The 27,008-nt window shown below is 35.6% G+C and overlaps 1 protein-coding gene across 1 annotated transcript in view; it reads left to right on the top strand.

Annotated features, from left to right (window-relative positions):
• The window catches only part of ADAMTS19 (ADAM metallopeptidase with thrombospondin type 1 motif 19), a 270,234-nt gene that overhangs the window by 158,764 nt on the left and 84,462 nt on the right, over positions 1-27,008 (top strand). The window contains exons 11-13 of the mRNA XM_019964589.2: positions 14,444-14,545; positions 20,075-20,205; positions 21,132-21,304. Coding sequence (XP_019820148.2) covers positions 14,444-14,545; positions 20,075-20,205; positions 21,132-21,304 — 406 coding nt within the window. The remainder of the gene's footprint in view (positions 1-14,443; positions 14,546-20,074; positions 20,206-21,131; positions 21,305-27,008) is intronic.

Below are 27,008 nucleotides of genomic sequence, written 5' to 3'. Positions count from 1 at the left end.
TTAAGTAAGGGAAACCTTTGCTTTTTGACAGTTCATTGCTTTTATTTTAAATGTCTCTCTTACATGGTAGATATGTGGGTGAAAATGTAATAAAAACAATGTATGAACATGTAATTACAGAGGATGGATTATTTAATGCTTTATGAATTATTTAATCCTGAAAATAAATATATTCTATAGGAATAGAGATTAGAGAGTACATTTCTGATAGTTAAACTAGAAGCAAAGGGTAAATGTCTGATGGTAAACTAAGCAATGTCTGTATATTAGTATTCAAATTAATTACTCAGAGGGTCCAATTTTCCCATTCTAGGATAATCTGAAAGACTGAGCAAAATGACTCTCTTAATTGATGTTTTATTTAGCCTTTCTTTTGGAGAAGGCAATGGCACCCCACTCCAGTACTCTTGCCTGGAAAATCCCATGGATGGAGGAGCCTGGTAGGCTGCAGTCCATGGGGTCACAAAGAGTTGGACCCAACTCAGCGACTTCACTTTCACTTTCATGCATTGGAGAAGGAAATGGCAACCCATTCCAGTATTCTTGCCTGGAGAATCCCAGGGATGGGGGAGCCTGGTGGGCTGCCATCTATGGGGTCGCACAGAGTCAGACACAACTGAAGTGACTTAGTAGCAGCAGCCTTCCTTTTCTCTTTTTGGCTCTCTTCCTGCAGCTCATCCCTTTGCTGCCCATTTCTTCCTACCTTTCTAGTACACATGTTTGCACATTCTTTGTATTTCAGGCTTAAACTCATAGTCATGCTTGGAGTGAATTGATAGCTATATTTCACTATACCTAACTTTCTTTGATTGCCTGAAAGGAGTTTTGCTTTGTTGAAGATAATGCTGTCTTGAATTACTGGCAGAATAATTAAAATCCATCATAAGGAAAAGATTATATGGCATTATGACATATTTTATGCTCTCTCTGCTTTGTTATTCTTATCAGAGTTGTTGTTATTTTCCTTTTATTAACTCTCTACCTTAGTGTGTAAGCTCCATGAGGGCAGAGTGTTTCTCTAGTGTTCAGTCCAGTGGCTGACACATGGTAGGCACTCAGTGAATATCTGACTTAAGGTTAAAATAGGCGAATGTATAAAGAAGTTGGAGCTGTGTTAAATGTGACATGTGAAAGAATGTGTAGACTGTAATAATCATCAGCAACAACAGACCTCCAGAGGAATTGATATAGGTGTGTGATTATGAGTGGACACACAGGATTCACATGTGGCAGACCTGTGGATGCTTGGACCTTGGCATTGGGTGTGATAATTATGATAGTAGCCAGGTTGACCATCTGTTATCTGTCGTAATATCTCTGATCTCATCTACCGATCTTATCCACTCCACTCTTACCTCCACGGACTTTACACAATCAAAAATTGGGTCACAATCTTCTTTCTTGAATCATCATGGTAAAATGAATGTTTTGAGGTCAAATAGTTTGATTTTGCAGGTAGACACATCTACATGCAGAAATTAGCATGTTTTGGAAAACAGTAAGCTGTCTATGATTGCTATTGTACTGTTGGGTCAGGAGATGGTTTCAGTTCATGTGCTATACAAAATTGATAGAGCTGAACAATGGAAAATGTTTACATTTTATAAAGTACCTGAAGTTTTAGAAAAACTCAGCAAATGATCAATTACAAACATAATTTTGGTTAATTTTAGATCATTTTTCATAAATACTATTTCTAAAAATTTTAGAAATTATTTTGAAGTCTATATTGCAGTTGGTTAAATTTTACTAGTATCATTCCACAGTATTTTGAACTTTAAAGTGGATGACACTATATTTATATTTATATTTATGATCTGTTTTAATTCGTACAGCAATTATATGCCATAGTTATTATTCAGTTCTACATTATAGGTTAGCAGTTTTGAGTCTTGTAGAAGTTAAAGTAGCACAATTAAGTGATTACGCTTATGAAGAGGGTTTGCTAGATGCAAATCCAAAGAACAGAGTATATGCACCTACTATGTTCTACTGCTTTTTATGGAATTCATACTTTTTTACATTGTCTTTTGTCTGAGAAAATCCTTAGATTAGATCCTGTGTTTAAACTGAATTTTCTTTATTCCCTAGAGCACTACACTATCAGGGTCAAGAAATATTTTAATTGATTTTTAAAAACCTTTTTTAGGCTGTTTGCTCTATTCATATTGTTGCTTCTCACTAACCTACCTGCGTGTATTTTTTTTCTACCTCTGATGAAAGTGTAACAGTTTGTTGCTGCTGCTGCTGCTAAGTCGCTTCAGTCGTGTCCGACTGTGTGAATCCATAGACGGCAGCCCATCAGGCTCTGTTTCTTAATATCCTAGGATGTTGCTTTGTTTTAAACTAGGCATTTTGCAAACAGAATTAAGTTTTAGGTTTTAAGTATCCAGAAATGTTCTCCTTTTTTCCCTTGAAATTGTGTGTGTGTATGTGTGTGTGTGTGTGTATACACACATACAGATACATATACGTATATATATGTGTGTGTATATATATATATATATATATGACACTTTTATTCATGAAAGTCATTCAGTCATGTCCAACTCTGCGACCCCATGGACTATACAGTCCCTGGAATTAAAGCCAGATTTTTCTCTAGTTCAACCTGTGTATAATCTTCATTAAGGACAATTTTAAAATAATGCCAGAAAGGTTTGGGCTGCTGTGGGCAACCAGGAAAAAGCAACGTCTCCTAGTCAGGGTGTAGGTTGAAGAGCACTAACTGCAAAGGCATGAAGCCTGGGCTCTGACAGTGGTTCTGTCTCTTATTAGTGGTTTAACATTAGTCAAACCTGTTTTTCTTCTAAGCGACAATTTATTGAACAAGAAGAGGAAGTGTTATAGAACAAGAAGAGGAAGTGTGTTATCTCTTAAAGTCTCTTAGGGCTAAGAGGCTGGACTTAAGTTCCAAAATCCAAAACACCATTCTGATACCAGCCTTGAAAAATCACCTTTTCCATCCCAAACTGGTGGAGCTTGCAAAACATTAGGTAAGTAGGTAGGTAGCCAGGTAGGTGGGTAGGTAGATAGGGCCATAGAAGAAATTAAAAAAAAAAAAAATTAATCATTGATTTGATAAGTATAAAGTATACATTGAGTTCCAACTACTTTTTAGTCGTTGTTCTATGTACTAATAACACAGTAGGAAGTAACGTCCACCTTCATGGAGCTTGAAGTTTAGCTGGGGAAACAGACAATATGTAAATACGTATGTAATATGCCATTTGGTAATAATGTTTTGGAGAAGCATAAATTTGGATGAGCAAGGTAAGGAATACAACCAGGGATAGGAGAGTGGGAATGGTGCTATTTTATATAGGATAATCTGAGAAAGCTTCCTAAAGAAAGGGATGTTTGTTTAGAAATCTGAAGGAAGTCAGATAGCAAACCATACATTTATCTTGCGAAAAATATAACAAGAAGAAACAGATAGCAAATGCCCTAAAATGGAGTTAGATTCATGTTTTAAGTTTAAGATGTCCATTGGACATCCAAGTAGAGATGTTAGTAGGTCCAGGATAGATATCTATCTAGAAGCCCTCAACAAGGAGATGATACTGAATTCATGATACTAAATTATTTATGACACTATGAAATGAGTTAGAAGAGGAAACACTCCAAGTCTGAGAACTTAATCACTACATTATTTGGAGGTTAGGAAAATAAGGAGAAAGCTATGACTAAAACTCTGAAGAAGTCTATTGGTAGGACTAGAACCAAGAGAAAGTAGATCTTGGAAGCTAAGTGAAGACATTTTTCAAAGTGGAAATGTTTAAAAGTCCCAAAAGCTGAAGACAAGGGGAGTAAAATGAAGTCTAAAAGTATGCCATAGCTGTTTTTCCCACTGAGTTTGGGACAGTGTTACTTGAAGTTATCTTGACATGCATGAGCACCTGAGTATCAGGAGGTAGAAGTTAAAAACATAAAGTGAAGTAATTATAAGTGTAGGAGATAGAAGAATTCTGTGAGTTAAGCCACACTCTTACACGTTCATAGAGAAGGCAATGACACCCCCACTCCAGTACTCTTGCCTGGAAAATCCCATGGACGGAGGAGCCTGGAAGGCTGCAGTCCATGGGGTCGCTGAGGGTCGGATATGACTGAGCGACTTCACTTTCACTTTTCACTCTCATGCATTGGACAGGGAAATGGCAACCCACTCCAGTGTTCTTGCCTGGAGAATCCCAGGGACGGGGGAGCCTGGTGGGCTGCCGTCTGTGGGGTCACACAGAGTCGGACACGACTGAAGTGACAGCAGCAGCAGCAGCTTACACTTTCAGGTGGAAACATGTGAAGTCACCACATCTACCAGTCTGTAATCTAGACTTTATCCAAAACAAATCTCCTAGAAGGCAAGCTCTATAACCTCAAAAGCATCATCAGTCCTTTTTATCATTGTACCTCTGTCTCCTAAAGAGTGTTCAGTAAGTATTTGTTAAAGCAATAAAGGAATCAACTGAGTGATGGAATAATAGCTTTGAAATTTTACTCACAAAAATAATAATCAATTACTCACTGATTCTTAGCTGTATAATGTGTCCAGAGACTATGAAGGTAACCTTCTAAGATATTCATTCAATAGCTACATAAAAAACAACTTATAAGAATATATAACTTATGTTTCACAGCTTACACATGAGTTATCAGATATCCTTATGACCATCTTATTTCCAATAAGTTATAAATACGCGTTGAGTTGCAGGAGTAAGAATTCATAGAAACTTTTCAACATGTGTGTTTCTGGTGCAATCTGAGATAATGGCAGTTGGCCCACAGTATTTGAGTTGGATGCTGCTCTTCTATTCTTCCTAACAGACAGCTATATACAAGCACTAGGGACTCCAACATTATGTATGTGCTGATCTAATTAATGACATAAATTTACCCTTGAAATAGCAGCTTACATCTGCAAAATGTTTAAAGGCATAGCTGTAGAGATGCTTGTGAAACATCTCACCCCTCAGCAATAGTTGCTCACTCTTTTGCATGAATACGCTAAATTCTTGGATAGCCTTGTTCCTGGGTCCTGAGCATTGGTACCTCCAGTCCATCTGGCACCTTGTGCCTGAGCCAGCTACAACTGCAATAAGTTATCTTCATGGCTACCTAAAATTAATTTGTCTGGCTAAGAATGCAGAGGTATGGATGCTTCCTCAGAATCAATAAGAAGTGTCTGCTTGAGGGTTACATTATTTGTGAAAGAAGAAAGTTTGCTAAAAAAGAAAAATAAAAAATGAAGGCCTCCAGGAAACTTAAAATTCAGCCTTGAGTTTTGGACTAGGCACACTGTGAGTTACATATATATTGTATAAAAAACTTTCCAGTGTAATTGAATCATATGGTGACTTAAAGTACCATAGAAAGACCAGTTTTATCATCACAGCACTGTTTATAATAGCCAGGACATGGAAGCAACCTAGATGTCCATCAGCAGATGAATGGATAAGAAAGCGGTGGTACATATACACAATGGAGTATTACTCAGCCATTAAAAAGAATACAGTTGAATCAGTTCTAATGAGGTGGATGAAACTGGAGCCTATTATACAGAGTGAAGTAAGCCAGAAAGAAAAACACCAATACAGTATACTAACGCATATATATGGAATTTAGAAAGATGGTGACAATAACCCGGTATACGAGACAGCAAAAGAGACACTGATGTATAGAACAGTCTTTTGGACTCTGTGGGAGAGGGAGAGGGTGGGATGATTTGGGAGAATGGCATTGAAATACGTATAATATCATATATGGAATGAGTCGCCAGTCCAGGTTCGATGCACGATACTGGATGCTTGGGGCTGGTGCACTGGGATGACCCAGAGGGATGGTATGGGGAGGGAGGAGGGAGGAGAGAGGAGGGTTCAGGATGGGGAACACATGTATACCTGTGGCAGATTCATTTTGATATATGGCAAAACCAATACAATATTGTAAAGTTAAAATAAAATTAAAAAAAAATTTCTCTTATGTTGACTTGATACATCAAAGTATGTAGGTCTCCTAAAACCTCTCATTTGATCTAATGAACAGCCTGGCATTGAAATAAGTACCTTATGTAGAATTCCAGAAGATTGAGTCTCTGTGATTTGGCATTGTGAAATTTCAGAGGCAAGAAGAATTTGGACTAAAAAACCTTATCATGAAATAACTCGATGATAAGGAGTTGTTTGGGCAATGAATATAGTATTGTTGATAAATTTATTGCTGGTAAATAAATACTGTATTGTTGATAAATTTAGCATTGATAAATTATTGTTAAAATCGGTAAAGTTGAAGATTTTTACTATTCTTTCTTCCTATAAGTGGGTTAAAACTACCAGGAATTAAATCTGCCTCTTTTGCCGTCTAATCAAAGCTTCATCCTATTCTTTGAGTGTTAGTACTATGCAATATGTGAGTCCATGAGTTGGATGGCAAATTACTTGACTGGATAATCTAGCTCTTTAATTTTTTCCCTTAGCACTACTTTTTTATGACTTCTTATTGGCATGGGCTTTTATTTTTTAGGTCTCTTTCTCTGTAAATTACCTATTTACATTTTGCCCATTTTTTAAGCTTTCTGTTTTTGTTGAGTCGCAGGAGTTCTTTCTATATTCTATATTCTAGGTGAGACTTTCTTGTTACTTATAAAGTGTGTCATTATGTCACAAAGTGTGTCAAAGTGTGTCATTAGCTGTTTATACACAATGTCCTTCTACAGTTGTCAAGTGGTTGAATCCATCAACTTTCCCCACTAGGCTGTGCTATTTTTGTTTTTGTGTGTGTGTGTATTCTTTTTCAGAATATTTTCCATTATAGGTTATTACAAGATACTGAATATAATTCCTACTGTGCTGTACAGTATGTCCTTAGTGATTCTCTATTTCATATACAGTAATGTATATCCGTTAAACCAGAACTCCCAGTTTATCCCTCCCTTTCTTTTCCCTTTGGTAACAATAGGTTTGTTTTCTACATCTGTGAGTCTCTTTCTGTTTTGTAAATAAGTTCATTTGTCTCATTTTTTAAGATTCCCTATGTAAGTGATATGATATTTGTCCTCCTCTGACTTATTCCACTTTATATCATAATTTGTAGGTCTATCTATGTTGCCACAAATAACATTGTTTCATTCTTTTTATGGCCAAATAATATTCATATATATGCATGTATATATATATATATATATACACACACACACATACATAAATACACACACATACATAAATACACACACACATACCACATCTTCTTTATCAGTTCATCTGTCAACCGACTTTAGGTTGCTTCCATGTCCTGACTGTTGTAACTAGCACTGTGGTGAACATTGAGGTGCATGTATCTTTTTGAATTGGGACTCTTCTCTGGATATATGCCCATATGTGAAATTGCTGGATCATATAGTAACTATTTTTAGTTTTTAAGGAACCTCCAAACTGTGTTCCATAGTGGCCATTCCACTTTACATTCTCACCAGTACTGTAAGCGGGCTCCTTTTTCTCCACACTGTCGCCACCATTTTTTATTTGTAGACTCTTTGATGGTGGCCATTCTGACCAGCCTGAGGTGATATCTCACTGTAGTTTTGATTTGCATTTCCCTAGTAATTAGCCATATTAAGTATCATTTCATGTGCCTGTTGACTACCTGTATGTCTACTTTGGAGAAATAGCTAGTTAGGTCTTCTGCTAAAGAATGTATGGTTTTTAAAGTTCATTATCTGTGACTAAATCTTGAAGCATATTAATATTATTATTCAAAATATCTGTTTATTTTTATTTGACTGATCTATTAATGTTGAAAAGTTTAACAGATGTGTTCAAATACCCAACTCTAACAATTGATTTATTTTTCTCTGTGTTTCTGTCAATTATTTCCTTATATATCATTTGGTTATATTACAGGTACATACATATTTATGACTTTTATCTGTTGATCTGTTTTTCTCTTTTGCATGTTTTATGGCTTGTGCTGTAAAATCTATTTTGTATGTCGTTAAAACCATTATCCTAGTTAATATTTATCACATTTTTATCTTCAACCTTTCCAGATAAAATAGAATCACAGATATGAGTATGGCTAGATGGATATGTTTACTAGAGAAAAGCAATGACTAGATTTTGTATTTTTCTATTTAGACCAATGTAATAATTTTTTGGCATTTTCATCAGCTAGTTTAACACTTTCTATGTTGATTTAAGTTAGTTTTATAAAAATTTTTGTCAACTTGTTTGTGTTTTATACTTATGCTCTATTTTTTGTGATTGTGTCCTCTACTGCTTTACATTTACAATGACATTTTCTTATACATTCAAAAGTCAGACATTCTTTATATCTGTTTATGAGTATGACTGATCAGTTCTTTTTTCTTGATGAATAGTATTCCACTGAAACATAAACTGTTGTGTTTATCAGTTCACCTCTTAGTAGACATCAGTATGTTAGCTATTATGAATCAAGCTATTCAGAAGATTTATGAATGTTTATTTGTATATACATGTTTTCATTCTACATTATTAATACATTAACATGTTATATATCAATGCATTAGTTTTTTTTTGCAAACTCTGGGTTAGGTACTGGTGGCCTGTTTTTATAAATGAAGTTTTATACATTTAAAACTTCCAGAAGGTGACTGGAATACAGTCACCTTTGTTCACACATTTTCTTTGGCTGCCTTCAAACTACAGTGAGTGATAAATAGTTGCCACTGAGATCCCATGGCCCACAAGCCTGAAGTATATGCTGTATGGCACTTTACAGAAAGCGTTTACTGACCCCTGTCACAGCACATACTCTGCATTTAGTTATATTCCTCCAAAGAGTGTTTTGAGTTTTGTTTTCACAAACAATTAAGTTTGTTAGAATCAAACTGGAAACTATCTTATCTGCTGTGGATAGCACTTCATATGTTACATCAGCTCACTTTTTCCTTATTTCGAGTGTGTCCCTTGCATGCATGGTACAGATGCCACAGAAAGACCTAAGCTTCTCTGACTCTCTTCTTTTTGGGGTTTCCCTGGTGGCTAAAGAGGATGGTAAAGAATCTGCCTGCAATACAGGAGACCCAGGTTTGATCCCTGGGTCAGGAAAATCTCCTGGAAAAGGGAATGGCAGCCCACCATGGGCATAGAACCCTGGTGGGCTACAGTCCATTGGGGTCACACAGAGTCAAACATGACTGAGCAACTAACACTTCAAGTTTTGACAGCTTTGACCGCATCCGTTTCTGTCTTCATGAGTCTAAAAGATGGCGTGTGTTACTTTAACCATTGTGTCATGCCATGACCACAATCCACTGTCAGATCAAAGCCACAAAGACGATGAACTCGACTTGTGCTGATTCCTTAAGCTCCCCTAAAGAGCTGATCTGCCTTTGTTCTACATTCTGAAACTACCAGAAAATTGGTTTTTGCCATCATTCCACAGTTTGTGTTTGTTAGCTACAGGAGGATTGGTCTTCTGGGAACTTATCCCACCATTCCAGAAGGGGAATATTTTTATCTTACATTTCTCATTCTTACAAGGAAAGTCTGGATCATTTTTCTTTCAAATATTTCAAACAATTCCTTCTCACTTTTTATTCTTTTCTTTGCATGCATGCTCAGTTGTGTCCAACTCTTTAGGTCCCCATGACTGACTCTTTGCAACTCCATGAACTGCAGCATGCCAGGCTCCTCTGTTCTTCACTATTTCCCAGAGTTTGCTCAGATTCATGTCCATTGAGTTGGTGATGCTATCTAACCATCTCATCGTCTGCTTCCCCCTTCTTTTGCCTTCACCACCACCTGGGATTCATTGAGTATGTATCGACAGTTCTTCATTCTCTATATTTCTCTCACTCCTTGATTTTCTTTAACACACCAAGATGTGTTCTAATGAGGGGTCCTTTGAAGCTTGCTGCTACATTTGTTGGCTATCCGTAGACTATATTTTTCTTGACATCTGTTACTCTACTTCTACCACCAGCAGTCATGAAGCATGTGGAGTGAAGGAAGTGAAGTAGACAAGATCAAATTTACTAAGCTGTCAGTGGTCAAATTATTTCTGCTAAGGGATAAAGTTTTTGAGATGTAGATGTGATAGATTTCTAGTATTTCTTCCTATTAAAAATGTTTATAAAAATGACTGAAGTCCAATTATTATTGTTTTATGTAGTAAATATTTATTTAGATTTATCACCATTTTTGTCAGGTTCACAAGTGCTTTTCAGCCCTTCCCTATGAGATCATATTCCTCTTGAAGTATAACATTTAGAAGTTCCTTTGGGGAAAATCTGTTGGTAGTAAACACTCAGTTTTTGTTTCCTTGAAGAGTCTTTATTTAACCTTCAGTCTTGAATAAAATTTTAGCTGAGTTCGTAAGTCTAGATTGACAGTTATGTTCTTCCTCTCTCTACTATGAATACATCACAAATTCACTTTTTTTTTATGTTTGTCCCAAGACGCCATCTTCACTATTTACTTAATCTTAAAAGGAAACTTTCAACATTTTATGGGTTTTTTGGTGATGTTTGTTGTAGATTTTGATAGATGTCCAGATGTCCATTATCTTTGAAGGTGTTTCCTTCAGTGGCTAGTTTGCTAACTTTTTTTAACGAATGGATGTTGAATTGTGTCACAAGCTGCATATTGAGAGATACAAAAATCATAGATTTTGAACTTTTTATGTACTTGATTGTATTAACCAAATCTCTAATATTATAGTAGCCTTGTATTCCAAGAAAAACCCAACATGATTGTGATGGTACATTACATTTTTTTCATGGATTGCTGGGGATTCAGTTTGTCAAAAAATGTGCAGCATATTTCAATCTAAGTTCATAAATTAAGTAGATCACTATTTTCATTTTCTTTTCAAACTGCTGTCTGGTTTGGGCATCATGATGTGTGTTTAGAAATATTATCTCTTTTTCTGTTCTTTAGATAGTTTATGTAAATTGAGAATTTAAGTGTTTAGATCAGTTCTATTCTTTGTGGGAAGATTTTTAATAATCACTTTGGATTATTCTGTGGTTACACAGTAGTTTCAACTTTTCTATTTCTTCTTGGATCCATTTTACCAAGTTTTTAGTAAATTTTTAAAAAATATTTCTCCATTTCATATACATTGTAAAGTTATTTGGTGTAAAGTTGTTCACAGTGTCTCTTCCTATTTCTGTAAGCCTTTACATGATCAGTAGATGTCCCTTCATTTTTTTTATTCTTAATAGTATTTATTTTTGCCTTCTCTTTTTTGTTGATTAGTTTTAATATTGGAGAAGGCAATGGCACCCCACTCTGGTACTCCTGCCTGGAAAATCCCGTGGATGGAGAAGCCTGGAAGGCAGCAGTCCATGGGGTCGCTGAGGGTTGGACACGACTGAGCGACTTCACTTATTATTTTCCACAAAGAACTACATTTCAGCTTTTTCTTATTTCTTCTGAACCTTTGTATTCTATTTTTTGAATACCTCTCTTTCTCTTTCCCTTACTTTGTCCTCTTTTTCATCTTTAATAATACCAAGGTGCTCTCTGATAGAAAAATTATTTTTGAAAATATTATCCCATACTGATTTACACTTACAGTCAGACATTACATTCTTGAAATTGTAGTTTGGAAGATAGTTTATGGACAAACAAGGAGTTACATGTTCAAGATTTAATTGCTGCTTCCATGCATATGCACTTAATACTTTTTATTTTAACATAAAATTTAGAACATGTTAATGGATCTATTTGCTATAAAAAAAATGGGTACACGTCTTCGAAGATAAATTTTATGATATCTATACATGGACTGTTAATCTTCCATTTAAATTATTCCATTGAAAAGATATAGTTTTTCATGTAAACTTTTTAAAAGCCTTCTTGAGATAAACATCCAACTTCATTTATGCTTTTAATGGTCATTTCTTATTATAGAGGAATAAAAAAAGAATGTTATATTATTTTTGTTAGTTTGTTAGGAGAAGCTGGATTACACATTTCTGTCCTGGATTCCTTTGCACAGCATTTTAAGTATTAAAGTTCTTAATCGACATATTAAGAGATTTCACTAAGTTGAAAGGAATATTTGACTCTGGCCTGTGAAACACACAGAGAGCATTTGCTTCTAACAAAATACACAACCCTTCTTAAGAAAGAGTTTGGTGTTACATAGCTCTAATATCACATATCTGAGGTTTTACACTTCTCAAGGTGAAAACAGTCCATCCCATTTCTTCCATATTTTATTTTTTCACTTTTGACAGTTTGGTTTGAAATCCTGAATCTGAGTTACCTTTCACAATGAGGTTATAATTTACTTACAGTAAGATCCCAGAACTATAGAACATAAAGAGGAAAGAGATCTCCTCTATGAGAGATTTATTCTACATGACTGTGCTTATCTTGAAAAGCTGCCAAGTTTGCTTTTATGCTCTCAGTGCCTCAAGTGGGAATCAATTAGAGTACCTGCTGTTTTGAATAGCAGATAATGGTTGAAGGTCAGAATTCAGACCACCAACAGTGTTCAACAAGCAAGCATGATTTTAAAACTACAACATAAACAAGATTTGTTTTTTAGTTCAGTATGCATTGGTTAACTAACAAACTTGATTAAAATAATTCATGTTACAATACAACTAAGTTTTATTGAAAATAAATAAAGCAAAATTCTTCTTTGGTGGAAAATTCATCATTTGACCCCATAATTATAAAATTTTATTAACAAGATTGTCTTGGAGGAAAAAGAAAACTTTTAGGAACTAAAATCCTCAGGTTAGATATCCACTAATTCAAATATAAATATGTCCACAAAAGTACATGATAAACAGTTAACCTCTCTGCTTATTTTCAAGAGTCAAAAATATTACAGAGAAGCTGTTTGATTTAGGCATTCTTTAAAATTAGTTCCTGGATAAATTTTTGATGAATGATATATGCAAACAATAGTTCATATATTAAACTAAATCATATTCTAAATATAATAAATATAATGTTTATTAAATAAATATTAATAAAATATAAAAATTTTAATTTTATTTAAATATAAATATAATATTTGTATGAAATAGTTTTAGGCAGAAAAACTATCTGTCACAGCAGGTAAAATTGTGTAAATAAAATATATCACACTCCTGCCATAGAGTATTGAATTTTTAAGAGCTTAAAACAGTTCTAAAATCTAAATTTTTAAATAAAGAATAGGAAAATAATATTTGGATATTTGTAACAAATTCGGAATTGGAGATGTGACAGACCTGCTTGAAAATTTAGTTTAAATATATCATCCCCAAAGTATTTAGTAGATTTGGGTCATAAGTTAATTTTAACATGCAGTGATTTTCAATCTGTTTTGAATACCACTGCCAGGGTAAACCTCCTAAAATAGCCTTTTTATCTTATCAACCTGGTTGTCAACTGCTGAGTGGCTTCTTTTTCCCTCCAAATATGGAGTCCCTAGTCCATCCTGGCACTCAGAATCTGGCTTTTCTATCTTTAAAATCTTGTTCACTACTCCCTTCCCTTATGTACATCCTCTCATCTGACTGGTCTTCTCACCAGTCCAACTTCAAAGACTGTCTTTCACATTGACACTTATTCTGTCCTTATCGACCTGCTTGCTTCTGCCCTTTTCTCCAAATATCTGGATAGGTAGTCACACAATCATCTTCAAGATAGATCACTCTAGTTGCTTTAAGTATGCCACACGGATTTCATGTTTCTGTGTAATTTGTTAATAACATGCTTGTATCTCAGAAACATCATCCATCCTATAGACATAGAAAGTCCTTAAGAATGTGGTGGTTGTGCCTTTTTATCTATCTCTCTGGGCTGCCATAACTATAGAATTCTCTTCTTTCAGTGTTGCTCTGTTTATGCTATTTTATCCCAGTATTTTTGTTTGGTCCTTCAACTTTTCCCTAGAAAAAGTTAAATGTATTCTGGGTATCTAGGATGCATTCGTACTGTGGAAAATTGACTGACAACAGTTATGGGAAATGTGCCCACTGAGAATCCCTGTATCACATCAGGGGCCAAGGCGATGTAATGAAATAGTGAAGTACTAACACGGCAGGCGGCATACAGCAAAGCATAAGTGAGGACAGACTTTAAGATAGGAGGCATTAAATTGAGACCGTAGGCACATTACTTTGATTCTTCCAGGTTGGTTCATATAATGTGGTATAAATAATGATTCTTAGCTTACAGTTTTCTGTTGAAGCTACTTAATCTTGCATAATCATACCTGTTTTTATTTTAAGAAATTTTAAAATACTTAAATTTATGAAACATTTTATCTTTATATTAGTCTTCTCAGCACTATAAATAGGCCATAGACTATTTCAACTGTAAGTTTAATAAAGGTACTCAAAGGATATTTTCTTCAAATCATCTCTGATGTTCTATTAAAATTGCTCTCTCAAACCTTGTAGACTTAACCTCAGAAATGTGATGCCTTCCCCTTATAGTTATTATACCCTTGTTTTCAGCATGTTATTTGCACAGGGTTGTGGTGCAAGGTGGAAGGGGAGAAAGAATGCAAAACCAAACTAGATCCACCAATGGATGGAACCGATTGTGACACTGGTAAGGTAAGTTATTGGTGGTGCTATCTGAAGTATAAGACTATGAAGTGAAACTTAAGAGGAAACTTACATTTCTCCTATAAGTATAACCAGTGAGACATTTTCTTCTGCCAGTTACAAAGGTATCTATCTTAACACTAGTGGAGTACTTTTATTATATAGAAAAATTTCAGCATTTTATCTGTTTTCAGTTTTAGCACATGCCTGTTTTTTAAATATCAGCTGTATTTTTTATTGTTGATTATAACGGTGTGGAGAATTGGATATATGTATTACTTTAACAAAAACTAAATATTTTTACTACTAAACTTAAATATAAGTATTCACAAATTAATAAAAACTAAAATTTCTCAGGGCTAATTAATCCTTTAAAGTATTATCTTAGGAGAGCCACTGAGTGTAATTTTTCCTTGTCATTTCAAGCATCATGAATAAAATATTCTAATTAACATTTGGGAGATTAGTAAACATTTGACTGCCTTAAGTTGTTAAATGTATTTCATAAGGCTGTAGAAATTTATTAGTGTATATTTCCAGATCATTTCAATTGCTATAAAAATTAATTTTCTTTGACAAATATGAAGAAATTAGATCCCATATAAACTTATAGCTAATATAATCAAAATATAGTACACTAGTTTACATAATTTTCCATTTTTTATTCTATGAAGGGAAAGTAGAACAGCTATTACTTACTCATTAGATGTAAGATCAGAAACCTTGCCTCTGAAGACTATGAATTTTCATTACATTTGAAACAAATCAACAACATAAAGATTACTTGGGGTGAATTACTTAGTGAAAAAAATTATATAGCTAGTTTAAAAATGCATCCACATGAAAAATGGACAGAAATGGAAATCTAGCAATTCCACTTCTAGAATTTTGTCCTAAATAAGTTCTTAACACATGTGCACAAATATAGGCATGTTTGCATGTACACACACATATACTTATGTGAGGATGTCACCTGCTATGGTGAGAAATAAGAAAAAACAAAATATTCATTGGAAGAGGAATGGTTCCAGTATAGCTGATCACAGAATGAGGTAGTTATATCTGTATTAACTTGAAAACATCTACTAGACATGGTGGTTAGTATAGAGACATGTCAGAAAAATTCATACTTTATATGGTACCATTTGAGATTTAGGAAAAAAATAATTTGTGTACAAATGTGAGTATACACACAGGGTTTATATATTTTTAAACTCATAGAAAGTGGTTTGAACACATAAACTCCAAATTGTAATTAGTAGTTAACTCTTGGGAGGGAGTTGAAATTGATGGATGGAATAAAACAATTGACAGTAAGGGTGAATGCAACTTTTCTCCTGACATTTCTGGATTATTTGACATAAGCCTGTAGTCATTTATTACTTCTATGATTTCTTTAATGAGAAAAAGAAAAATGTACAAATTAAGTCCCAGATAATAAAAAAGGACTAGAAATATTTTATCACCCAATACAATCAGTAAGAAAACGGTTTCTTGATAGAGAACTTCTGTGAAATATCAGTCAGTTGTTTACAGACTGCCAAATGTGTTTTCTGTGAGCTTATGCAGAGAGTCAGAATTTGGATTTGTTTTAAATTATACACAAAAGTGCAATAATGTGTGTATATTGGGCAAGCCTCATGGTATTATGCTGAGTAATTTATTGCTTGAGTCATAAAACTCTGCACCAGCAATAATTTTCGTCATCCCTGAAACACGAAAGCAGTAATAAACAGAGATAACCAAATATTCAGCCACACGTCTTCAAACATCACACAGTCCATTTGTCTTACTTAGTTCTTCATTAGCAATTTAAAATCTGTTCATTTTTATAATCTGGTGTCCTAAATATTTTTCTATTGTTTTTTTCTTCCAATATTTATGAGAATAAATTGCATTCTTGAGTTCTCTAAGGTAAACTTATTCTTTCAGCAATCAAAATTGTAATTATTCATTAAAAATAAATGTTTCATTTCCCTATAATTGTGCTAATGATATTCTCAATGGTTCTGTAATGTTTTATACATTGAAATAACTAATGAACGTCTTGGTTCCTCAGGCCATGTGGGCTTCTTCAACTCTCCATCTGTTCCAGCTGTTGTAGGAGCCATCATGAAAATAGCTTCCAACACTCTGTAATTGAGGGCTATAGGGCTAAAATATTTGGATGCTTGCAACCTCATGCTGAACACTGCTAGCTCAGTACATGGCAATCTGAGAAACAAAGCTGAGAATTTTGTAATGTGTTACACTCTAATGATGTTAATTGAGCTGTATAAGTAGTTCACCAAAGAGTATATAATTAAGTCTGAGAAGGTTCCAACAAGAATTTTATGATTCATAGTGATTTTGGAGATAAGGATTTATCTACTGTTTATGCACAGCCTTTTCCAAATTAAAAGCAGCCTGTTTTCTTTCTCATTTTCTCTTTATAATACTGGCATCTGTGTTTACATTTATATTAACAGAGGTCTGTGAGTTGATAAATGATATGCTTAAAATCAAGAAGTGTATGTTTTTTACTTAAAATATTTTCTAGGAATGAGAGGATGGAGAAGGAACGCTAAATACCAAGTGACTAAAATATTAGACTGTTTTGAAGGATGCTGCATAATATATTTTAATTATTTACTTTCCTAAGTTCTTAAGTGATGAAATTATTATCATCATGCTTTATTGAAAAAATGAATGTTATAATATCCTTAGTCACAAATTTACATAAGGGGGCAGTTTATTGCCTTCTTTCTTCCTCTTATTTCATCTAACAATATATATATACAAGAGGATTTAATTAGACAATAATATTTCCTTTGTCATTTTCAAGGACCTCTTCCAATTGGCTGTTTTCTTCAACTTTCTAGGCATATTCACATAGAAATTAGAGAGAATAGAAATATAGTCAAACTTTTTTAGGTCATGTACTGTTGCAGAAAGAATCTATATTATAAATTTCCTTAGCATTTTCATAGGTCATACTGAATTATTCAATATGAGAAATTTTGAGTTCTTTAAATCTTGTGTAATATATTTTTTAAAACTAAAAAATTGGAATGAAACAAAACATGCTACTAGAAAATTCATGAAAAGCATTAGGATCATTTTACATATAAACCCAATAGAATATATTATATAATAATTAAACAAAGCACTTAAAACTTTCCCCAGTGTTGAAACAAAGCTCCACCGAGAAGACACAAAAGCGGGTTTTCCATAGTTTCACCCAGAGTTGGTTATCTGAAGTTAGTGGACTTTAACTATTATACTATGCTTTCTTTGAATTTCACCAATTCCGGGATGCAAATTTAGCTTGTATATCTGTTTCCATTTCTCTTCGTCTGCCAGACGTGACTAGTTTAAATGACATGCAAGTCTAGATCTGGGTCTTTCCCAGAATATTTTTAAGTTCACTGTGAACTCTAGCCCAGCCTTTCAATGCCAGCTTACCACTAAATGGGCAAAGAGCTGTGATACGCACTTAGGGGGTAAAAATAAATGCCCTTCATGTAGGTCAAATCTACTTGACCAATTGAAGTTTGGCAGGATTCACTTTGGGGTTTGTTTTTTTTTTTTCCCCCATGAATGGCACAACATCATGAAATCCCTAAAACCAGTAAATTATTTCAAAGTTTTCACAAGGTTTGTTTTTTCCCCCTTTTACAACATTCAGGCTGAATCTTCCTACAAAAATCTCAGTTTATTTAATGTCAATCTTAGCATGTCATTATACTCTGAATTACTGAGGTTTTGTTTTGTTTCTTCCCAAACCTGGATGTAAAACTCTTTGAATCTGAAAGAGATTGAATTTTGTTTTAATTTTATTGAAATATAATTGACTTACAATGTTATCTTAGTTTCATGTATACAGTAAAGTGATTCAGTTATTGCATATACATATATATATTCTTTTTAGATTCTGTTCCCCTTATAGGTCATTACAAAATACTGAGTAGAGTTCCTTAGATTTGACATTATTAGAGAAAATCTTCAGGAACTATTTATTACATAGAAAAGGACTAACTGGGCTCACACAAAACTTCGTAGCATAGTTTTATAAATTCTTCTAAAAACAGCATTTAAACACATATTTTCAAAATAAGTTTTAAAGAAACAGATCATTTAAAATCATAATAGAATTTTGGTGAGATTTCTGGAAACTTATTGATAAAATTAATATAATGATATATAATTTGGTGTTATTGGTATTTTTATTTTGGTTAATCTTCATTAAATCGTCAGTATGGGCTATGCATTGTGCTTAGTTTCATTCAACCTCTGCTAAGTCTATTAGCTATATATGATTTTCATTCACATTTTGAGATGGGAAAACTGAGGATCACAGAATTGGTATGATTTCTTCACAATCCCTTATAAATCATGTTGCCACTGGTACAGAAAATTGTTTAGAACTAGTATGAACATCTTGCTCAACTCTTGTCATTATACAATCACTTATCTAAATTTTTAATCTTTACTTATTATTTCCAACATTTTTTTTTGTTCAGTTAATTTTTACCTTTAATATCTTTGCTGTGATCATGATAGATCTGATTTTCCAGGAATAAGGAGAAATTGTTGTGGCTCAGCTGGTAAAGGATCCGCCTGCAATGCAGGAGACCTGGCTTCCATCCCTGGGTTGGGAAGATCCCCTGGAGAAGGGAAAGGCTACCCACTCCAGAATTCTGGCCTGGAGGATCCATCATCTGAATAGTCCATGGGATCACAAAGAGTTGAACATGACTGAGCAAAAAAAAAAAAGAGAGAAATTATAATAATCTCTCCATCAAATTCTGGCAACTATTCCTCAGTGACCACCAAAAAAAAAAAAAGAAAATTCTTTGGCTGCTTTTGTTTAAAATTAATGATAAAATAAATATAAAAAAGAAAATGAACACACTCTTCTCTTCTGTCATTGCTGTCTTTCTCATGATGGAAACTTAGGGAAAAAAGAAAAAGCAATGTAAATGAAAGTGAGTCATAAGCTTTGTTTCTAATTGCAAGGAGAGAGAGTACCCTGAAACACTGACATTTCAAATAAAAATGGGTGGATTTGCTAATGTCTGCTTCATTCTCGTCAAAGACATTTGTATCTTACCTACCATTGATATCTTTACCTCCATTTATATTACCTACATTTATATCTTACCTACAAAATATGAACCTATTTTTCATTCTTCTCTATTAAATTATTGTTTTTTTTCTAGAGCATGTTAGTTTTTCTTCCCTGGCTGTACAATCCCCACTCCCCCATTCACCCTGTCTCTGTCACAAGCACTGAATTCTCAGGGCTATAATACAAATACCCGTGTCCTATTTTTATGACAAGACTGTGTGACCTGACATGAGAGCTGGGAGAACTGGACCAGTGAATTATTACTGTGACATTAAGCACGTGCCAACTAATTTTTGGTCTTTTTCAATTCCACACGTTTGGGGCTTTAGCTGACCTGATTTAATCGCAATTCCAGTGACTCGATAGGCCAGTGAATGATTTTCCATTGTGCCCTGATTTGTTCACCTAAGACATAACTTTTGGAATAGTGGTGTAAGGCTGGAGAGTGTACCAGCAGGACCGCAGCACCCGGACTCGCGGCTGGAGAGTGGAGCATGTGGAGTCCCTGTACCCGAACCTGCAGTTCTGGGATCAGCAGTCGAGAGCGCAAGTGTCCTGGGTAAACGCAACATTCCTGGATTGGGGGAGGGCATTGTTTTCTTCAAGTGTGAAATAAAAAAGGTTTTACTGATAAACCATGTCAGGGACCAAAGACACTTCTTCAAACCCAGTCCACTTTGGAAGACAGAAAAGTCTCTCAAATTATTATGTATAAGAACTCCCTTTGAAGAAGAAAATAAGACCAACCCTCCTAAGAGCAAATAGTTAAACACCACACAGGTTGTTTTCTTGAGAATAAATCAAATAAAAAACTGTGTTGACCCAAGCAGGGAGACATGTTAGGAAAAGTGCGTCACCGTTTAAAAGATCCGTGAGAGGAGCCGGTAGCTGAGAGGACTTCAGAAACGGAGGGAATGAGGGCAGCATGAATGTCAGTACAAGCTGAGAAGGATGAGAAAGCAAACTGTGCTGAGCATGTGTACAGACAAGGAGCATCCAAGACCAGCTTGTTTGGCTCCATCTTTCCTAGTGGTGATCCTAGGAAATGTGTGAGAGTCATTTCAGTTTTATGCTTTGACTTTGGTATGGGTTCAGTGGCCCAGTTCCTCAGCAAATGATTTTTTAAAATGTGTGTGAAAACCTTAGAAGCATCTCATTGGAATTTCTTGGCTACACTCCTCAACGGGAGTGTATTTTGCCCCCAGCTTCTGTCCTTTACCCTTCTATATCATTTTCATAGCAAACGGACTTTTGTTTCTCCTATATTTTGGAAATTAAATGTATCAAATATTAGAAAAAAATACACATTTTTAAATAAACATATGGATTTCCTACTGTTACTAATCATTTAATCTGTCCACATTTTCAAAAGTAGATTTAATAGAAAGGATTATCCCTTATTAATACAATGCCTTTTGATTTTTTTTTTAATGAGTAGTTAACATAAAATAAGATAAAATTGATTATTTGTACTATCTTTTCTAGGCTAGGTTCTGAAGCAAGGGATTGTAATGGTCCCAGAAAACAATACAGAATATGTGAGAATCCACCTTGTCCTGCAGGTTTGCCTGGATTCAGAGACTGGCAATGTCAGGCCTATAGTGTTAGAACTTCGTACCCAAAGCATGTACTTCAGTGGCACGCTGTCATGGATGAAGGTATGACCGACCAGATCACCACCGTCTTAATTAAGCGGAAGTCTAGGTTTGCAAAGTGCTTTACACTAATGGTAAATGTTGTTTTGTAGTTTATACTATAGGTATTTCAAAACTCTGCTTTTTCTGCCTTTATGACATGCCTCGGATGGCAAAGAATCTGCCTGCAACATGGGAGGCCCATGTTCAATCCCTGGGTCGGGAAGATCCCCTGGAGAAGGGCATGGCAACCCACTCCAGTATTCTAGCCTAGAGAGTCCCATGGACAGAGGAGTCTGATGGGTTACAGTCCATGGGGTCACAAAGAGTCACTAACACTTTCACTTTTGTGACATATAATAACCGCAAGCACTAACTAAAAATATATTTTTTAAAGATGGAGGTATTATTATACACAAACAATTTTAAAAGGGTGACAGTACAAAATGCTGGTTAGGATGAAGAGAAACGATCTCTCATGCGTTGCTGGTAAGGTAAAATGGTGCAGCTGCTCTGAAAATTAGCTTGGCAGTGTCTCAAATAACAAAGCATGCACATTAGAAAACGCAGTCGTGGTTATTTATTTCGGAGAAATAAGAATTTACAACCACAAGAAAATGCTGTACATGAGTGCCCTTAGCAGTTTTATTTTCAATAGCCAGAAACTTGAAGCAATCAAAAAGTTTCTGAGTAGCTGCAGGATTAGCAAATGAAGGTTTATGCGTGCCGTAGGATGTTACGCAGCAGTCCAAGGAACACACTGTTAAGGTATGCAGTGACCTGGTGGATGTCAGAACGTTATGCAGAGTAGACAAGCCAGTCTCAAAATGCCACGTGCTGTATGATTCCTTTTTTTAACATTCTTGAAATCACAGTAGTATAGAGATGGAGAACAGATCAGCCGTTGCCAGGAGTCGGGGGTGGTGGTGGGAGAGGGGTCGAGGTTCCTGTAAAGGGGTGGCACAAGGTAGAACTCGTGCTCAGTTGCTCAGTCATATCCCACTCTTTGTGACCCTATGGTCTACTCTGTAGCCCACCAGGCTTCTCTGTCCATGGGTTTTCCCAGGCAAGAATACTGGAGTGAGTTGCCATTTCCTTCTCTAGGGGATCTTCCCAACTCAGGGATCCAACCTGAGTCGCTAGCATCTCCTGCATTAGCAGATGGATTCTTTACCATTGAGCCACCTGGGAAGCCGCCAACTAGAGATCTTTATATAAAATGCAGATTGGTTCATATCACCTTCCCACCTTAGGCATTTCAGAGCCTTCCCATAACTGTCAGGTAAAGACCAAATTGCACAACATGACATGCTCAGCAAGACCTTCCTTTGTCTGATTCCTTCTCTTGTCTCCTACCTCATCTAAGAGCTTACTCTCTTTCTCTTTGCGCTCCAAATACTGCCCTTGCTCCACTGCTTCAAACATATCCTGCTTTCTTCCCCAACACATAGCCTCTAAATGTACCATTTCTTCAGTTAAGTGAAAATAATAACACAATCTTCTAGTCTCATCATCCTTTTAATAAAAGTTAATTCTGTATTCACAGATGCTTTGACCACAAACTTTGGAGTCCTCCCTTTCCTTTACATTCTATTTTACTATGCCTTTGAAATATCAGTAAAGTCACATTATCCCTATCTTTAAAATACCTCCAGAATCTAATGATTGCCCAGTATCTCCAGACCTGACCCCCTGATATAAGCCACTGTGCCTTACCTGTGTGTTTATAGTAGTCTAACAGGTCTTTATGTTTGTGTCCCCATATCTCCTTCAGTCTCAATCATAGCCAGAAGGATACATTTAAAATATCAGTCATGTCACGTTATTCTTCCATTCTGAAGGCAACAGAATGAGTTTTCCCAACTCACTAAAGGTCCAAAGTCCTTCTAATAGCCTATGAGGGCCTTTCTCCCTGGCTTCCTGTTGCCCTCTTGCTTCATCTATACTTACCATCACACCCTTCCACCCACACTGGCTCCCTTGCTCTCCCTAGAATCAGTCCAGGGCCTTTCTGTCTTAGTATCTTGGAAAGTATTGTTTTTGCTGGTGACTCCTTCTGGTCTTTTCTTAAATACTGACTCAATACCTTTCAATACCCTGCCTTATTCTTTTTTTCACATAAGCTATAGTGATCTGTCATAGTATTTTTATTTTATTAGTTTCAGTTCAGATCAGTCGCTCAGTCGTGTCCAGCTCTTTGCGACCCCATGAATCACAGCACGCCAGGCCTCCCTGTCCATCACCAACTCCTGGAGTTCACTGAGACTCATGTCCATCAAGTCAGTGATGCCCTCCAGCCATTTCACCCTCTGTCGTCCCCTTCTCTTCCTGCCCCCAATCCATCGCAGCATCAGAGTCTTTTCCAATGTTTTTCTCCCCAAATAATGATTGTAAGAGCAAGACTTGTATTTTATGCATTTCTATGTCTTTAGCTCTGTAAACAGTGCCTGAACAGAGTAGACAATAAATATTAAGTGCAAGAATAGTGTCTCTTTTGGGAAGTGACCTATCCTGGTCCCTCTTCTCACTGAATGTTCCTCTTGGGATGATCTTACTTATTCACTAGGTTTTATTTATCATCCAAATGCTAAAGGAACACAGGCATTTATCTCCAACTAGATCTGTCTGTCCTGAGCTCCTTAGCTGTTTACTTGTATGTTGCTTGAACTTCTCACTTAGCGTCCCGTTCATCTCTAACTCAACATGATTCAAGTTGAACATATCCCTTCCTCCATTCCTGTGTTTCACTCCCACCATCTGCTCCTCTTATTATTCTCTCTCACGGAGAATAACATCACGATTTGCCTCATTACCAAGCTAAGCTAAACTCTTTCTGCCTCAATCTCCATCTGCCTGTAATCAATAAGCAAGCCCTATTTGTCCAAACTTCTCTTTGTTTGCCAAGCATCTTTGTTCATGATTGCACCATCTCTGACCTGGATTCTTCAAACAGCTTTCTTACTGTTTCTCTGACCCTCCTCCAGCTCCTGCTCCTCATTTCAGACAGGCTGGCCTTTTTGAAGATCAGAACTGTTGGTCAGGGTGCCAGTGAGTACCCTTCCATGAGTCCCGTTGCTGTCAGGGCCAGTCTCAAACTTTATTGCCCGGTTCAGAAGGCCATTCTTGTGGCCTGTCCACTTTAACATCTTTGGCCTCGCTTCCATCTCCAGCACAGCCAGGCTGAATTTCATTTCCTCCCTCATATACATCATGTTTTCTTATTTCTGGACCTGTAAACATGCAAGTTTCTTGGCACAATATCCTTTCTTTCTCAGGCTTTAACCTCTTTCCCCTTTTATTTACCTTGAAAACTTCTACTGATTTTTGGACTCAGTCTATGTCAAGTACTCCAGGAAAGAAGAATACCTTGGTCTTCAATGTTGGATCTGTATATATCCCTTCCAAGTACTCCAGCAGACCATGTTGTCGCAGATTTAAATGTCTCTATTCCCACTGTTGTCTGTGCCTAGAGTACTGTCTGGCAATTATTAAGCTTCTGATGAATATTTGCTGCATAATATTTAAATATCTTGGGTTGACCAAAAAGTTCATTCTTGTTCCTGAACAAACTTTTTGGCCAGCCCAACAGTATTTTTCTTTGTAGAAATAAAATCAGTATGACAATTCATGAAAATCTTCATCTGATCTTGGGTTAATCCTATCTCTGCCTCTAAGTAGCTGTGTGATTTGATAATATTTAATTCATTTCAAACCTGTTTACTCATGTGAAATAAGAAATAAGAAACAGTTTCCCTCCAGATTAAAAAAAAAAAAAAGGTAGGATAGGGGGGAAATTCCCTCGTGGTCCAGTAGTTAGGACTCTGAGCTTCCACTGCACGAGACATGAATTCAGTCCCTGGTTAGGGAGCTAAGATTCCCACAAGCCAAGTGGTGCAGCCAATAAAAAAAAAAATCAGAGTTGTATGAGGATCAACTTAAAATACCAAAGCTCTTATAAAGTGTTGTTTATCATCAGAATGATCTATAATAGATACATCATTAGCAGGGTAGCACTTTTGATAATTTTGCAAAATGTACTAATCAAACACATCAGTCAGTCTATGATGAATAAAATACATAATAGTTTTTATGTATTAGAGCAGTATGGAACAAAATGAAATATATAGGTCTTATAAAAATGCCCAAGTCTTTGGCACTTGAGAATGGAAGTGGCTATTTCTGTTAATACACGAATCTCTGGCTAGGAGAATTATAGTGAACATTTATTTTTAGAGGAAAAAAAAAAGATGCATAGCTTTAGCATTCAGGTATTTTGCATGCTCTGTGCTGAAATTTGGCTGATATCCATGTTTAATGCATATTTTGGAAAGGGTTGATCTCTTAAATCAAGACAGAGCCTGCCTGCCAAGTACTGGCATGTTACATGGATCACTATAATGTCACAATCTCAAGGGTACACTCCAGGAAGGAAGATTGGTATCAAATGTTTATGTCATCTATAAAGCTAAAGTAAGTACAGTGAATTGACAGTATGTTGTAAAAGGAGAAATACAAAGATTTTTTTATCTGATTTCATGCTTAGAATGTGAATGAAATTTTTTTGACTAATTCCTTTCGACATTATTCATATATCTGGTTTGCTACTCTCTTCAATGAAGACTCCAGAAAGAGAATTTTATATATATATATACATACATACCAGTATTAAAGTGTTGCAATTACAGCAGCTGTTTTTAAGTCCAAAGATATGACATAGTAAGCAGTCACTGAATAAACATAACCTACTTTGAGGTGTGAGAGCACATTGAAGTGCTTTATTGCAGCTTATAATGGCATCTTAAAGGAAAATTTCAAAACCATGCACATTAAAGGCCATGTTCCAACTCCCCAAAATTATTCAGAGCAGTATTCAGAAGCCACATGTGAAAACTGTTTGAAATGTTCAATTCTGAAGGCTCATTTAACTGTCTGTCTTCTCTTTGCCAAGTGATACCCTGTTCCATGCCTCTGACTGTTATTTGGTATTTATAGAATCCCATCAGCATACGTGGAACTTTACTGAAGACATAAGCGAAGATCAGTGTCAGAGACTGTAAACTATTTTCCATTCTATTTATATGAGCTTAATAAACAGTAAAGGGCCTGACTGGTGTCAAGCCAATAGAGTAGTAATGTAGCCTGGAAATTGCTCTGAAGTTTCAGATTTGGATAATCTTACTACTGGTGTTACCAAATACTACAGCTCCTCTGCAGAATATTTAGAAATAGAAACAGCACTTTAAAAAATATTCTGCCAGTCTTTGAGCCTGAAAGTCAAGTTTTTTTACTCTAATCACCCTCCTTTATTGCTTAAGGAAGCTCTGAGGAAGATTGCCAGCCATTCAAGAATTCTTTACCTAGAACAGTAAGTCTCACCCTAGTCATCATACATCCCAACATGCTTTCTGAGTAGACAATAAAGAGGGTTGACTGCTAGCTAGCACTTCAGCAGTTGGACATTCTAGTGCATGTTCTCATGGGATTGTATTGCATTTCTAAACATCCTCACAGTGGAAAATCTTATAAGAATTGTTCATCATAGAAGCTCTTCTTTCTCCCTTTAGTAATTTTTCTCTTAGAAATGCCAAATACATAGGATTGAAAATTAGTGTATTGGAATTTAGAAATGAGACATCAAGAAAAGCTTCATGAATAAAATAAATCTTAAATAAGCAGAAATTGGATATGTTCTTATAATTAAAAGGGGTTCATGCCAAAAGATACAAGC

This window comes from Bos indicus, chromosome 7 (genome assembly GCF_029378745.1).
Source record: "Bos indicus isolate NIAB-ARS_2022 breed Sahiwal x Tharparkar chromosome 7, NIAB-ARS_B.indTharparkar_mat_pri_1.0, whole genome shotgun sequence".
In the NCBI taxonomy this organism is placed as follows: Eukaryota; Metazoa; Chordata; class Mammalia; order Artiodactyla; family Bovidae; genus Bos; species Bos indicus.
Note: the sequence above shows the minus strand (reverse complement) of the source record. Positions and strands in the feature narration are given on the sequence as shown.